This window comes from Salmo salar, chromosome 23 (genome assembly GCF_965601325.2).
Source record: "Salmo salar chromosome 23, fSalSal1, whole genome shotgun sequence".
In the NCBI taxonomy this organism is placed as follows: Eukaryota; Metazoa; Chordata; class Actinopteri; order Salmoniformes; family Salmonidae; genus Salmo; species Salmo salar.
Window position 1 is genome coordinate 21,739,464 of NC_138313.1, and position 17,198 is coordinate 21,756,661.

Below are 17,198 nucleotides of genomic sequence, written 5' to 3' on the forward strand. Positions count from 1 at the left end.
ATGTTGTTGTCATTCCGCAAGGGACCTGTTTTCAGCGTATTATGTCTCCAGTCAATAACCAGTACAGAGTGTGCGTGTTTATTCTGTGTTCCCATTTAACTAGCAAGTAAATAAATAATTAAACCAATTTGTGTAGTACTGAATCATAAGTAAGGCTCGGGTTTTGCAGATGCAAGGAGGTTACGACTGTTCAGAATTATAGAAGCTTTTATTTGAACATTTATTTAGTCAGTTAAGAACAAATTCTTATTTACAATGACGATCTACCAGGGAACAGTGGGTTAACTGCTTTGTTCAGGTGCAAACGACAGATTTTTATCTTGTCAGCTCAGGGATTCAATCCAGCAACCTTTCGGTTACTGGCCCAATGCTCTAACCACTAGGCTACCTGCCGCCGTTGATAGTTTATATATGTAATAGGTAAAGACCTTTTAGGGTTTAATTTGGGAGATGGTAACTCTTTAAAGAACCGCTCTCGTGGTGCCCCAGATCCTAATGAGTTAATTGTTACATGATTAATTTAATCGGGTAAAAATGAAACATAGTTAGTAAATTGAAAAAATAACAGTCTTCAGATGAATGTTAAAGTCAAGTCATGACACTACCTACCTATCTACAGGTTTTCAAAAATGTGCTCTTCTAGTATTTCTCCAGTAGGTTTCCTGAAGGAGAAAGCCTCCACTTCGATGTCAAAAATAATAAAACAAAAACACTATAGTAAATACTAAAGTAGTCAGCCAAAAAACTTTTGTGAATACTATAGTATTTATACTATAGTATTTTGTCATGTGGGTTGTTAATCACTCTCTGAACAGCTCCGTTAACTTAGGTTTTCAATTTTCCACTGCCGTGGGTAAAATGTGGGAATGTTTTCTCAGGATTTAATTCCATACTGTCAGCTTCTCCAAAGGTACTGTACTGCAGGCTTGCCATCTGAAGGTGTGTTCCAGTGTCTGCGGTGTGTGTGTGAGCGTGTGTGCGTGCATACACATGTGTGCTTGTGCACGTTGTAAAGTTCCTAATGTCCTGAAGTAATTAATTTAGCCCCACTTGAAGCACGTAACGTGCTGGTGTAACAGCAGTCTTTTATGACTGATGTACATGCAGCTTTAATTACACAAATTGATGTCGAGTGACATGTGGAAGGATGATGCCCCTCTCCACTGAAGCAGGGCTCAGCGTTGTGGACTGAAATATTCTTCTTCTATCCAACCACTTCCAACCACCCTTGCTTAAGTGGTATATTGCTGACTCGACACTCTTGATAGGATTCAATACGTTAGCTCTGAATTAGGGTGAGTTTCCGGTAGATAGAAAGAGACCGCCACACACACACACGTAAGCACACACACCTCCCTGCATCTGACAGGTTTGTGGAACACAGGTGGAAGTTAGTAATAGCAAGCGTCCCAGCATAGCCAAGCTCTGACTGGGCCACAAATCATGATCAATGGTCCTCTGCTTGGCTCCACTGTCTGAAACGTCTCCCTCTTCTTTGAATGTCAGTAACCATGCCAAACTGAACCGACTGCTCCCCAAATTCTGTCTGACTGGTGGAGCCAGTCAAGCCCTATGGCTGGAAGTGAGATATAGAGGCCAGTTCAGGATGAAATCTCTCTGTCTGTGATGTATGGACACAGAGCATGACCTGCTCAGACAGACCTCTATTGAGACAAAACACTGCTTCAGACTGGTTTGCTGTGTATGTCTGAGTGTGTTAGTAGAATCTCTAACTGGGTCTGGTATGATCCAGCCCATAAAAAAGACAGTTAATGAATGTTTGTTCTTATAGCTCTACAGAGAGGCAGAGACAGGACAATGTTGTTTCAGCTTCCGTTATTGGCACTTCAACCAAAAAGCCTTTATTATGGGAAAGAGAGGAAAACCCAGAGACAGCTGTTTGCTGTCTATTTGCAAACACACTCTCCGACATGCTCAGTTTGTGAGGATTTCAATTGTAGGGTTGTGCGTGTGTATGTGCACGTTGGTATTTGTGCCTTTCGAGTGTTCTGTTTGTGTTGCAGAGCGAGTGTAGGGACGTGAAAGACGTCAACAATATTGGGAATTTGAGAATGCGATTAGTTTCATGAGGGAGAATATGACATTGAGATCTCTGTGGTGTTTTATATTCCTCATGTATCCTGTGTTACCTGCTCTCTATAACCACTGGAACGTTGATTTGTTCACATTTGTATTCAATCATCTGTCAGCCGATCTTATCCACAGTGACTCAAACAGCAGCACAATACATAAACTGGGTGGTTCGAGCCCTGAATGCTGATTCGCTGAAAGCTATATCAGACCATATACCACGGGTATGACAAAACATATATTTTCTAAGTAACCAGTTTATAATAGCAATAAGGCTGTGGTATATGGCCAATATAACACGGCGAAGGGCTATATCCAGGCACTCCTGTAAGGCTTGAGCGTTGTGGGAGAGGAATCAGACGCAGGAAGCAGCGATATCGGGTAATGGCTTTTAATGAGCCAAACGGCGAAAACACAAGCCACCCCAAATAGCAATAGGAGCGCACACAAAACAAAGTGCCCCAAACACAGGGGACAAACACAGTCGGCGCAAAGACACGCACTAGCGCAAAACACCAACAGCGTGTAACCAAGCAATACAAATGAGAAACAATCCCGCACAAAGAGCAGGCGGGCCTACTGGCTAATATAGCCCTGCTAATCACCCCAACACAGAACAGGTGCAAACAATAACGGAAAGGGGGTAAACAAAAGGGAATCAGTGGCAGCTAGTAGGCCGGTGACGACGACTGCCGAGCGCCACCCGAGCAGGAGGGGGAGCCACCTTCGGTGGGAGTCGTGGCAACTCCTCGTTGCATCCTGGCTAAGAATAGCCCTTAGCCGTGGTATATTGGCCATATACCACACCCCCTTGGTCCTTATTGCTTAATTATACACTGACTGATCAAATAAGACAGAAAGGGTGACAGGACAAGAATGACAAAATGACAGTATCAATCCAGTTTTTATTTCAGAAGAACAACCATAAAAAATACAAATGCAAATACAATGATCAGTTGTCTATGTAAGAAAATATACTATTATACACTAGCAGGTTGTGTATTGGGTGTGTGATGTTGCTTGAGGAGGAATCACCTGTCAAGATGATGACATCAGTCATGAGGTCAAATAGATGTCCCCTCTGGGCAGCTTGGATCAGGAAGTAGAGGTGAGGAGATGGATGCATCCAGGGGGTGATGGGTCAGAGGTCACATCATATTAACCACTGCTCCTGAGATGGTGGTGACCTTTAACCTTAATCTCTCTTGTTTAATCCCTGTCCATATCCTCTCTACCTGGACTGGACTATGTTGTCACTACTGAGCCACTGACGATTCAAGAGGATTCAGGGCTGTTGACTGATAGTCTATTCTGTTCCGTGATTCAGTGGCTGTCGTGTGTTCACTGCATCATATATTCATGACACATCCTGTAATTGGTGATGAGTCACTGAGAGCGTAATAATAGTTCCATCCATCACAGGGTACATTATACAACGTCTCTGTTGCAGTATCCCATTTGAACCTCTTTTCAGGTTTTCTTGGTGGGTTGCTGTTGTTGTTGATGCGTGACCTCTCCCAGCTGGGTCTATGGTGTATGTTTCTGACAGGCTGTCCTTGTCTCCCTGTGTGTGTATTTGAAGGTGTAAAGGGGCGTCTCACTATGGCCTGTCTGCCGACAGGAAGCGGCGTTCCCAGGAGGGGGACTGCACTGACAGCACATCAGAACTCACTGTGGCCACCCTGCCCGGCGATGGCCCCACCTCCTCTGCGGTCGCCCTCCTATCAGACGAGCCCGGCCTCGTCAACCCTGCCTTCGATCCCAGCATGGAGGACAACAGCCAATCAGGAAGCACCACAAGCCTGGCAGCCCGCAGCAGTTCCAAGAAGAGTGAGTGTGTTTGTGTGCGTACGGTTATGGGTAGTGCTGCACCTAGTAACCTTTCTCTGATCTATAAAGCACTGTGTGTGTGTGTATATGTGTGTGTATATGTGTGTGTGTGTGTGTGTGTGTGTGTGTGTGTGTGTGTGTGTGTGTGTGTGTGTGTGTGTGTGTGTGTGTGTGTGTGTGTGTGTGTGTGTGTGTGTGTGTGTGTGTGTGTGTGTGTGCGCGCGCATCGCAGTGTTTGTCACTGTGACTGATTGAAAATCAATAGAAAGCAGGGAGCCAGCGGAGGCTTTCTAGTCACAGTTTTATAGTCCCCTCACTTACATAGATACCACCAGTAAACACTATTCAAACATGTATTTTACCCCCTCATACCCACACACCAGATATACACTACCGTTCAAAAGTTTGGGGTCATTTAGAAATGTCCTTGTTTTTAAAAGAAAGCACATTTTTTTGTCCATTAAAATAACATCATATTGTAGCTGGAAACGTAAGGTTTTTATGGAATATCTACATAGGCGTACAGAGGCCCTTTATCAGCAAGCATCACTCCTGTGTTCCAATGGCACGTTGTGTTAGCCAATCCAAGTTTATCATTTTAAAAGGATAATTGATCATTAGAAAACCCTTTTGCAATTATGTTAGCACAGCTGAAAACTGTTGTTCTGATTAAAGAAGCAATAAAACTGGCCTTCTATAGACTAGTTGAGTATCTGGAGCATCAACATTTGTAAGTTCGATTACAGACTCAAAATGGCCAGAAACAAAGAACTTTCATCTGAAACTCGTCAGTCTATTCTTGCTTTTGAGAAATGAAGGCTATTCCATGCGAGAAATTGCCAAGAAACTGAAGATCTCGTACAACCCTGTGTACTAATCCCTTCACCGAACAGTGCAAACTGGCTCAAACCAGAATAGAAAGAGGAGTGGGAGGCCCCGGTGCACAACTGAGCAAGAGGACAAGTACATTAGAGTGTCTAGTTTGAGAAACAAGTCCTCAACTGGCAGCTTCATTAAATAGTACCCGCAAAATACCAGTCTCAATGTCAACAGTGAAGAGGCGACTCCGGGATGCTGGCCTTCTGGGCAGAGTTGCAAAGAAAATGCCATATCTCAGACTGGCCAATAAAATAAAAGATTAAGATGGGCAAAAGAGCACAGATACTGGACCGAGGAACTCTGCCTAGAAGGCCAGCCTCCCGGAGTCGCCTCTTCACTTTTGATATTGAGACTGGTGTTTGCGGGTACTATTTAATGAAGCTGGCCATTTTGAGCCTGTAATCGAACCCACAAATGCTGATGCTCCAGATACTCAACTAGTCTAAAGAAGGACAGTTTTATTGCTTCTTTAATCAGAACAACAGTTTTCAGCTGTGATAACATAACTGCAAAAGGGTTTTCTAATGATCAATTAGCCTTTTAAAATGATAAACTTAGATTAGCTAAAACAACGTGCCATTGAAACACAGAAGTGATGGTTGCTGATAATGGGCCTCTGTACGCCTATGTCGATATTCCATAAAAAAATCTGCCATATCCAGCTACACTAGTCATTTACAACATTAACAATGTTTACACTGTATTTCGGATCAATTTGGTGTTATTTTAATGGACAAAAATGTTTTGCTTTTCTTTCAAAAACAAGGACATTTCTAAGTGACCCCAAACTTTTGAGCTGTAGTGAACATCCCATAAGCCATGCACACTTAAATACAGTATCTGTACTACTTAATGATCTTTGATGGAAATCCTGTTCTTCAATTAGCTTTTATAGCATCGATTTTTCACCGATCTATAAAATCTCTGTCCTGGGCTGGAGGGGTAGAGAAAGAGAGCGAGCGAGAGAAAGGCAGGGAGGTAGAATATAAAGAGAGGGAGTGAGAGTGGGCGGAATGAGGGTTAAATATAGCCCAGGTCCATTAATGCTGAATGACGAGTTAGCCCCTCACCCTCCACTCATCCCACCTGTGAACCCTAGAGCCACTCACGCGTGTCACTCTCACTCACATCCCCCCTCTTAACGTGAGCGCGCCACTGGTGGGGGGGCATCAAATGATGTTGCACCAGCACTTTGGCCAGGGCTGCGGAGCGGAGCGGAGTACCCACCACCATGCAGAGCCACTGCTGCTGAACAAGCTGTCAGCTCCAGAAGCGCCGGGTGCGTTTAAAGAATAATGTGGCTGTCAGGAGGCCTCGCATCTCCCCAGGCCCGCAGAGGGAGGGAGGGGCGCTGCAGAGGCCCACTGCTCCGCTCTCAGGGCAGCCAGGCTGGGGCTCACACTCCACTGCAGCCTGCTCTGTTCTGGTAGAGCCAGGGATGCACACTCCCTGCCAGAATCTCAACTATAGAAGATTATAGTAGGGTCTCACTGGTGTATTTAAACTGCACCAAGTTTTAGCAGAAAGATTACATAAACATGACTGCTGCAGTTTACAAAGCCCATCACCCCTGCTGAGTTTCTAGGCCTCCTCCCTCAAGTGTGCATTTCTATTCTTTCTTGTAATAATGAGTGTTTTGGGGAATTGCTGAAGGGTATTGATTGGAATCCCTAAAACAAATGTGTTCAAGCTGCTGTTAGGGCTTTTGTAGAGGCAGAGAGGACGAGAGATCTCCGGCATCTGATTGGCTGTGGAGAAGTGGTCTCAGAGACTTGTCCAGACATGTTCAGTCAGAACAGAGCTGATCTATAAAGTGTGCCCCTGTCTCTCTCTCCCCTCAGTCCGAAACTATGACCGCACCTCGGTCAGGAGCCGCTCCTTCAGGCGGTTGAACCGTGCTTTCAGTGTCCTGCGGAGGACCAAGAGTGGCACTTCCGTGTCCAATGAGTCCGCAGAGGAACAAGATAATGCCAGGAACGCCAGTGTGCCCCAGGAAGGTATGTGTGTGTTCTTTTGAGTGAGTGGTTGTGTGTTTTCTTTTGTGCACTATATGAAATGTGTGTATACAGTGTGTCTATGTCTATATTGTTTTGTCAGTGGGGGTTGTGTTTAAATCAGTATGATGTCGGTGATCTCTATGCTGTGTCTGCAGTTTCTGTGATTCTCTGTAGAGGGTATGAGATGTGTGTGTGTGTGTGTGTGTGTGTGTGTGTGTGTGTGTGTGTGTGTGTGTGTGTGTGTGTGTGTGTGTGTGTGTGTGTGTGTGTGTGTGTGTGTGTGTGTGTGTGTGTGTGTGTGTGTGCACACGTCAGTACTTGTGTGTGTGCGTGTGTCCGTGTGTAGGTGCATGCCTGCGCTTGCATGGATTTTTGTGTCTGTGTTTACTTGAATGTGTTTGTGTGCGCCAGTGTGTATGTGTTTGCGAGAGTGTGTGCCTGTGTTTGTTCGTGTGTGTATGTGTGTGCATGTGTGAGCAGTTCCTTTGGCTCTGTGCTGAGAGTGACACGGCTGGGTAACTACTGCAGCATATGTTCCTTTAATAATTCAGCTGCACATTGTGTAAGAGTCCTCTGGTCCCCAGAACAGAGCAGAAGATAGTGATCAGATGGGAGAGTGGGAGCCTGGGGCTCTGTGGGCCAGGCTGGAGGACAGAGAGTAGGAGCTTCAGGGGACAGGGACAGAGAGCTGCTGGACATAGTCTGGACTATACAGAGTATACAAAACATTAAGAACACGTGCTCTTTCCATGACATAAACTGACCAGGTGATTCCAGGTGAAAGCTATGATCCCAGCTGAGTAATACATTTTGTATGTGCCATTCACAGGGTGAATAGGTAAGACAAAAGATTGAAGTGCCTTTGAACGGGGTATGGAGTTAGGTTTGTGTCAAGAACTGCAAAGCTATTGGGTTTTTCACACTCAACAGTTTCCCGTGTCTATCAACAAGGGTCCACCACCCATAGGAAATCCAGCCAACTTGACACAACTGTGGGAAGCATTGGGGTCAACATGGGCTGTGGAATGCTTTCAACACCTTGTAGAGACCATGCCCTACATTATATAGTATGAGCCATGACTAAAATACAGTATATACATATAAAGTGGGAAAAACAGTATGTAAACATTATTCAAGTGACGAGTGTTCAATGAATTCTTCTGAGATGCTCTTCAATTTTTATATTAACACTCCATTTAAAACCCCAATTCATAGATGTACATAGGGCAGCAGTCTCTAAAGTGCAGGGCATCGAGTGGAGGCCGGCTAGTGATGACTCTTTAACAGTCTGATGGCCTGAAGATAGAAGCTGTTTATCAGTCTGTCGGTCCAAGCTTTGTTTGTTTATTTGTATCCCATTAGCTTTTGCAGAAGCAGCAGCTTTTCTTCCTGGAGTCCACAAAAAAACACAAAACACTGATACACTGATAGACAGAGACAGTCACACAAATGTAAAATACAATGATATACAAACAAAAACTAAAACATTGTGTGTGTGTTAGTGTGTCAGCGTGTGTATGTGTTTGTCCCCTCACAGTCCCCTCACAGTCCCCTCTGTTCCATTTCCTTTGATGCAGCTGTACTGATGAACAGTACGTTCATCTCTAGGAGACAGAACGTGTCTCCTTCCTGAGCGGTATGACGGCTGCGTGGTCCCATGGTGTTTATACTTGCATACTATTGTTTGAACAGATGAACGTGGTACCTTCAGGCGTTTGGAAATTGCTCCCAAGGATGAACCAGACTTGTGGAGGGCTACAATTTATTTTCAGAGGACTTGGCTGATTTCTTTTGATTTTCCCATGATGTCAAGCAAAAAGGCACTGAGTTTGAAGGTAGGCCTTGAAATACATCCACAGGTACACCTCCAATTGACTCAAATTATGTCAACTAGAAAATCAGAAGCTTCTAAAGCCATGACATCATTTTCTGGAATTTTCCAAGCTGTTTAAAGGCACAGTCAACTTAGTGTATGTAAACTTCTAACCCGCTGGAATTGTGATACAGTGAATTATAAGTGAAATAATCTGTCCGTAAACAATTGTTGGAAAAATTACTTGTTCCATGAACAAAGTAGATGTCCTAACCGACTTGCCAAAACTATAGTTGGTTAACAAGAATTTGTGGAGGTGTTGACTCCGGTACCGCTTTCCATGCGGTAGTAGAGAGAACAGTCTATGACTGGGGTGGCTGGGGTCTTTGACAATTTTTAGGGCCTTCCTCTTACACCGCCTGGTGTAGAGGTCCTGGATGGCAGGCAGCTTAGCCCCAGTGATGTACTGGGCCGAACGCACTACCCTCTGTAGTGCCTTTTCTGTCAGAGGCCGATTAATTGCCCTACCAGGCAGTGATGCAACCAGTCAGGATGCTCTCGATGTTGCAGCTGTAAAACCTTTTGAGGATCTCAGGACCCATGTCAAATCTTTTTAGTTTCCTGAGGGGAAATAGGCTTTGTCGTTGGATTAGTGCCTGGCCATGCAGTCATGAGTGAACAGGAAGTACAGGAGGGGGCTGAGCACGTACCCCTGGGGAGCTCCAGTGTTGAGGATCAGCGTGGCAGATGTGTTGCTACCTACCCTCGCCACCTGGGGCGGCCCGTCAGGAAGTCCAGGATCCAGTTGCAGAGGGAGGTGTTTAGTCCCAGGATCCTTAGCTTAGTGATGAGCTTTGAGGGTACTATGTGTTGAATGCTGAGCTGTAGTCAATGAATAGCATTCTCAAATAAGTGTTCCTTTTGTCCTGGTGGGAAAGGGCAGTGTGGAGTGCAATAGAGATTGCATCATCTGTGGATCTGTTTGGGTGGTATGCAAATTGGAGTGGGTCTTGGGTTTCTGGGATAATGGTGTTGATGTACCAACCTTTCAAAGCACTTCATGGCTACGAACGTGAGTGCTACGGGTCTGTAGTCATTTAGGCAGGTTGCCTTTGTGTTCTTGGGCACAGGGACTATGGTGGTCTGCTTGAAACATGTTGGTATTACAGACTCAATCAGGGACATGTTGAAAATGTCAGTGAAGACACCTGCCAGTTGGTCAGCACATGCCCGGAGCACGCATCCTGGTAATCCGTCAGGCCCTGCAGCCTTGTGTATGTTGACCTGTTTAAGTCTTACTCACGTCGGCTATGGAGAGCGTGATCACACAGTCGTCTGGAACAGCTGATGCTCTCATGCATGCCTCAGTGTTGCTTGCCTCGAAACGAGCATAGAAGTGATTTAGCTTGTCTGGTAGGCTCGTGTCACTGGGCAGCTCGCGGCTCTGCTTCCCTTCGTAGTCTGTAATAGTTTGCAAGCCCTGCCACATAAGACGAGCGTCGGAGCCGGTGTAGTATGATTCAATCTTAGCCCTGTATTGACGCTTTGCCTGTTTGATGGTTCATCACAGGGCATAGCAGGATTTCTTGTAAGCTTCCGGGTTAGAGTCCCACACCTTGAAAGCGGCAGCTCTACCCTTTAGCTCAGTGCGGATGTTGCCTGTAATCCATGGCTTCTGGTTGGGGTATGTACGTACAGTCACTGTGGGGACGACGTCCTCGATGCACTTATTGATAAAGCCAGTGACTGATGTGGTGTACTCCTCAATGCCATCGGAAGAATCCCGGAACATGTTCCAGTCTGTGATAGCAAAACAGTCCTGTAGTTTAGCATCTGCTTCATCTGACCACTTTTTTATAGACCGAGTCACTGGTGCTTCCTGCTTTAATTTTTGCTTGTAAGCAGGAATCAGGAGGATAGAGTTGTGGTCGGATTTACCAAATGGAGGGCGAGGGAGAGCTTTGTACGCGCCTCTGTGTGTGGAGTACAGGTGATCTAGAATTTTTTCCCCTCTGGTTGCACATTTAACATCTTGATAGAAATTTGGTAGAACTGATTTCAGTTTCGCTGCGTTAAAGTCTCCGGCCACTAGGAGCGCCACCTCTGGGTGAGTGGTTTCCTGTTTGCTTATTTCCTTATACAGTATAGCTGAAAACTCTCTATGCAAGTAGAGTGGCCTGCAATTTATCACAATATTCTCTACTTCAGGCAAGCAAAATCTAGAGACTTCCTTAGATTTCGTGCACCGGCTGTTGCTTACAAATATGCACAGACCCCCCCCCCCGTCTTACCGGAGTGTGCTGTTCTATCTTGCTGGTGCAGCGTATATCCCGCTAGCTGAATATCCATGCTGTCATTCAGCCACTATTCCGTGAAACATAGGATATTACAGTTTTTGATGTCCCGTTGGTAGGATATTCGTGATCGTACCTCGTCTAATTTATTGTCCAATGATTGCACGTTGGCGAGTAGTATTGACGGTAACGGCAGCTTTCCCACTCGCCTTCTCCGGGTCCTCACGAGGCATCTGGCTCTTTGTCCTCTGTACCTGCGTCGCTTCCTCTTGCAAATAACGGGGATGTCGGCCCTGTCGGGTGTTTGGAGAATGTCCTCTGCATCCTCCTTGTTGTAGAAGAAATCCTCGTCTAATCCGAGGTGAGTGATCGCTGCCCTGATAACCAGAAGCTCTTTTCAGCCATAAGACACGGTGGCAGAAACATTATGTACAAAATAAGTTACAAATAACGCGAAAAAACCCACATAATAGCACAATTGGTTGGGCGCCCATAAAACTGCTGCCATTTTATTCCCCATTTTATTGATACAGTGTTTATTGCAGAGGCATATAGAATCCATTTCAGATGGACGCAGTATACAGGACGACCCTGGAGAATGAGAGGGATGGACAGAGCCATGAAGAGTAGAATGAAGAGGAGGAGGAGAAAGTGGAGGATGAGCCATGATGTTCATGATGGTGATGATGAGGAGGACCATTGGGCTGTGAGTCAGAGAGAGAGAGAGAGAGAGAGAGAGAAGGATCAGAGACCATATTATTCTCTAAGGCCGTCATTGAGGCTGTGAGAATAGATTAAATATTCATAGAATCCCTCTGGAGAAAGAAGAAGGGGGAGAGAGAGAGTGGGAGAGAGTGGGAGAGAGAGGGAGGAGGGAGAGCGAGGGGGAGAGAGGGGATGGAGAGAGAAAGAAGGAGAGAGAAAGAGGGGGAGAGAGAGAGAGACAGGAGGGAGAGAGAAAGAAAGAGGGGGGAGAGAGAGTGAGGTTATATAACCGGCATAGGTCTGTGTGTTAATGTGCTCTACTCCCTGGAAGCAATCTGCGGTGATGAAGAGAAAATATTGACTTTGGAAAGGAGAAATTGCAGTGTGAGTAGAACTAGGGACTGGGGCTATGGAACAAGTGAGATTGGGGGAGAGAGTGGGCCAGAGAGAGAGAAAGATCGAGAGAATGAGCAGGGAGGGAGAGATAGAACCACTGATAGGTACAGAGCGATATAGATAGTGTATATAGCACACATTGTCCGAGGTAGCTGTGAGCTGGTTAGCTCTTGGCCCAGACTGTTGGCAGTATTGAACGGACACATACCAGTCCCTGCCTCCCCTATCTAATGGTCCAGTCCAGTCAGGGTGTGTCTGCTGCTCAGAGCTGGGAAACAGAGAGGACAACATACAGGAACAACTCTGTGTGGGAGAGGCTGAAGTTAGACCATCCCTTTGGTGACAGTGGTATTACTTTCACTCTTACACCTGAAAGCTGACACTGTGTGTAAGTGCATGGGTGCATATGTGTGTGTGCCGTATGAGGCTGTGGTTGTGTATTTGTGAGAATTTTAGATCTAATTTATGTGCCTGTACAGTCACTGTGTATCTGTGCAAACCCTGTATAAACGTGTGTGTGATGTTCCATCCACCCAAGCAATAACCTTGTAGAAAATTACATGTAAGGCTTTTCCCAAGCATACTTGGTACAGATGTGACTAATGATACACACATTAGAAAGGATGATCAGCCAAGTGGATTCTCCCTTTCGGCTTGTAAAGCTTGTTTTGGTAACCTGAGGGAGTCGAGACAGCTGCTTCAACACCAAACCTCTCTACACAGTCTCTCTGGCTTTCTCGCTCTCTTCTCTTGTTTGCTTCCTCTCTCTCGCTCTCTCTCTCTCTCTCTCGCTCTCTCGCTCTCTCGATACATATGTATATGTATATGTATATATATGTGTCTCTCTCTCTGTTGGCCTTGCACTGCGTCTTTGAGAGATTTCCTTCTCATCATAGAAATCAGAGTATCTCTCTCTCTCTCTCTCTCTCTCTCTATTTACCTCCTTCACTCTCTCAGTGCTGGCTCTACCGCAGCTCCATCACTTGATCCCTGATGGTGAGGTTACCAGTATTAAGATCAACCGTGAGCCCTCAGAGCCCCTGGCCATCAGCATTGTGGGGGGCAACGAGACCCCCCTGGTGCGTATCCTCATCCAGGACATCTACAGGGAGGGGGTTATCGCCCGGGATGGACGCCTGCTGCCCGGGGACATTATCCTCAAGGTCAGTGTGTGTTTTTGTTTGGAGTACGGTGGAGTACTACTCGCCATGTATGTGACTGTATGTATTGTGTTTTGTGTTCGAATTTGAATTACATCACAGCTATAGACCTAACATATTAATTCCAAAATGCTATGAATCCATTTTCAGAAATGTTGGCAAATTAGCTTTTATTGTTTAAAGAAATGATGAAAGAGATTGGTTTGTTTTTTCACTATCTAATCATGGCATTGGGTTTTTCAATGACAGACATGCATTTGTTTAAGATCAATCACTTGATGGTTTCATTTCAGAGAGACAAATAATCATGTTTTTTTGCAAAATGCTACATACTGTATCCGCCTAACTCTCAGAGAAATAAGTAGTACAGCTAGGGTTTACATAGTCAAATGTAACAAATAACTACATTTTTGATAAAGAAATGTACAAATGATACATTTGTGACATCAATAGTATTATTATAATTTTTTTAAGTATTCAATATAGTAAGATGAGATCTGTAGTGAGACAAACTCATATCAAATATACAGGACCCAAATACTCCATTCCAGCTAAACACCAATCATTTCTGATGAAAAAACACAAATGTGAACAATGTGAATATAACGTTTTTGGAAATAAACTCTTCAATATAACCTGCATATAATCTGAGACTTCACTCCACCTTTACATCTCTCCCGCTCATCTTCAGGTGAACGGCATAGACATCAGCAATGTTCCCCACTGCTACGCCCTGGCCACCCTCAAACAGCCCTGCCAGCTGCTGCGACTCACAGTGCTGAGAGAGCAGCGTCACCGCTACCGTTCGCACCCCCACGATGCGGCCAGTGGCTACATGCCTCACGGCCTCTCCCACGGCCATCCCCTGAGGGATGACAGCATCCACGTGGTCCTGGCTAAGAGCGCCCCAGAGGAGCAGCTGGGCATCAAGCTGGTGAGACGACCAGAGGGACATGGCGTCTTCATCTTCCACCTGCTGGAGGGCGGCCTGGCGGCACACGACGGGCAGCTCAGCGTCAACGACCGCGTCCTCGCCATCAACGGACACGACCTGCGCTACGGAGCGCCTGAACACGCCGCTTTACTCATCCAGGTCAGTCTGCAGGGGTCAGGGGTCAGGGAGCATTGGTTGGTTGTCGTTTACAATTCTTGGGAATGGTGTGTGTCTGGTAGTGTGCTTGGTATGTTTCTTGGCTCTGGGTTCCTGGTATAGTATCACAATTAGTGGAGTGTGGTTCTGGTAAATTGCACTCTGTTGGCTGGCTTTGACCCCGTCCATTGCGGTTAATTGTGGTTAATTGTGGTGTGTCTGTGGTCGACTGGGCGCTGCTCTGCTGCTTGGCTGAGGCACTGCTTCCTGGTGGATGGTGGGTAATTGCGGGGGTGTGTTTCTGGTTGACTATGGGATGTAGTTGTGCTCTCTGGGTTCTTATCTGAGGAGACTGGCTGGCTCTTGAGGGTCTCTGAGGACTCAACATGGCTGCTCACATCAGGCTGTTTCTGTCAGATATTAAGAACTGGCGGGAAACCAATTAAATGAGTCCAATTAAGGCAATTACAAGCTGGACTGGGTAATTTAAGAGTCAGCTCTGCTCCACAGAGAACACAGGCACTCTCAAAAGAGCAACTCTGAAGGCTGAGCTGCTGTGTGTGTGTGTGTGTGTGCGCTTGAATGTGAAATAATTGCGCTTGTGCGCATGCGCCTGTGAGCGTGTGCAAGTTCTTAAGAGTGAATGAGGGAGTGAATGAGGGAGTGAATGAGGGAGTGAGTGAGTCATTGTGTGAGTGGGTGGACAACACAGAGTAATGAAGAGACTGAGTGAAAGAAGCTGGAGGGAAAAGGTTGTAGAGAGGGGAGACATACAGACGAGTAAGAAAAATGAGGAGTTTAAAGTTGGAAAAGGGGTCGTGAGAGAAGGTGGGCTGCAGAAAGACTGCAGTGTTCTTAGAGACCGAAGTGAAAATGACCTGACTACTAATCTATGATCTATGGAGCAGCTCTGTCTCAGCAGGATGGGGGTCTAATGGGAGGATAAGAGTGTCACACATACACCATCCTGAACAGAATTACTCACATATACTGTAGACTACCCACTCCTGGGGGTGTTAGAGTCACAGCCAGGCTGCTTCCTGAAGAAAGTAAAGTGTGTGTGTGTGTGTGTGTGTGTGTGTGTGTGTGTGTGTGTGTGTGTGTGTGTGTGTGTGTGTGTGTGTGTGTGTGTGTGTGTGTGTGTGTGTGTGTGTGTGTGTGTGTGTTTGAGTGAGAGTGATTTGTAACAGAGCATCTGTTTATTATGTGGATTAACCTATCGGGGGTAATAAAATGTTTGATATATTTTACTGCCTGGCCAAGCTCTCTGTGGGGGATTCTTTCCCTAGAGCTCTCTTCAGGGGGTGGTAGGAGAGGGTAGAGAATGTCAACAGGAAATTGCTCATACTCTACCCCCAACATAGCATCTGGGAAGAGCAAGATGGACCTGTTTGAACAGCTATGCACTCCTAGAGAAAAGGGTTCTAAAAGGGTTCTTCGGCTGTCATCATAAGAGCACCATTTGTGGTTCAGGTGAAAACATTTTTGGTTCCAGGTAGAACCCTTTTGGGTTCCATGTAGAACCCTCTGTGAAAAGGGTTCTACATGGAACCCCAAAAAGGGTTCTTCAAATGGATCTCCTATGGGGACAGCCGAAGAACCCTTTTTAGGTTCTAGGTACAGTAGCAGTGTATTTTCTGTGTCTGGGTCTAGTTACGTGGCAGTGAAAGTTGTTTTTAAGGACTTGTCTGGATCAACTTTACTGAAGCTGTGTTCAGTGAGTATTTATGAGAGCTTAACCATGATATTCTTCTTGTGTTTGCTCTTCTTAATGCATTGCTCTGTGTGTCTGTCTGGGTCTGAGCTTGGTTGTCTATTTGGTTGTCTCCTGTAGGCAAGTGAGGAGCGGGTCCACTTCATTGTTTCTCGTCAGATCTGTCTGCCCAACCCTGACATCCTGCAGGAGGCTCCATGGGGCATGGAAGGCCCCCCACCATACTCTCCAGTGGACATGGAACACACGCTACTGGTGAGCAATGCATGACGTATGTACGAGCATATGCACGCAAACACACACACACACACACACACACACACACACACACACACACACACACACACACACACACACACACACACACACACACACACACACACACACACACACACACACACACACACACAAACAAACACAAATACGTCAGACACTGCTTTGATTGAGGAGCTTTTCTTCAGGTTGGACACACGTTTACATACTGTACATAGGGCTTTATTTAACATCAGCGTTACACCGGGATTTAAATTTAAAGGCAGTGTCCCCGCTTTAGCAGAGACCGCGTTCACTGTAAACGCTGCAGATGTCGGCTCAATCAGAAATGACCTTTACGTTTCTGTTACGCAATCTGCAACGCTTCAGCAACACAGATTGAATAGAGCCCTTATACACACACACACAGACACACACACACACACACACGCACATTTCGCTACCCTCGCATTAACATCTGCTAACCATGTGTGTGTGACCAATAACATTTGATTTGATTTGACACACACACACAAAAGAAACAGACTGTTTTCCTGCCTCTTCTTCTCATGCTAAATATTTAATTTGATGTGAAAATGATCCTGAGCTGTATTATTCCTCCATCAAAGAGGAGTGTGTCATCCTGAGTTGTGTCAGAGTGTTCCGCTCCTCTCAGAGAGCCATTACGTGCGTCCGGAGCAGCCGCCTCTCTCTCTCTCTCTCTTTCTCTCTCTCTCTCTCTCTCTTTCTCTCTCTCTGAGCATATCATCCCTGAAGAAAACGCCGCCACCAACCTACAGGATTCACACCCCCTCCACTGACACGCTAAAACAGGATTTTCTCCAGCTCATTATTGGAGCTGACAACTTCCCTTATTCTAATAATGATTCACTTCACAGCTCTCACCTCACTTTCTAGATTTGAAGTTGTAATTCTCACAGACCCACTGATAAAATTAGAGAATGTGTGACGGCGGA

The 17,198-nt window shown here is 45.7% G+C and overlaps 1 protein-coding gene across 4 annotated transcripts in view; it reads left to right on the forward strand.

Moving 5' to 3' along the window:
* The window catches only part of lnx1 (ligand of numb-protein X 1), a 67,481-nt gene that overhangs the window by 29,816 nt on the left and 20,467 nt on the right, over window positions 1-17,198 (forward strand). For all 4 annotated transcript variants that reach the window (XM_014168981.3, XM_014168982.3, XM_014168985.3 and 1 more), the window contains 5 exons: window positions 3,674-3,921; window positions 6,642-6,797; window positions 12,963-13,168; window positions 13,857-14,258; window positions 16,090-16,224. In XM_014168981.3, the coding sequence (XP_014024456.3) occupies window positions 3,674-3,921; window positions 6,642-6,797; window positions 12,963-13,168; window positions 13,857-14,258; window positions 16,090-16,224 (1,147 nt within the window). The remainder of the gene's footprint in view (window positions 1-3,673; window positions 3,922-6,641; window positions 6,798-12,962; window positions 13,169-13,856; window positions 14,259-16,089; window positions 16,225-17,198) is intronic.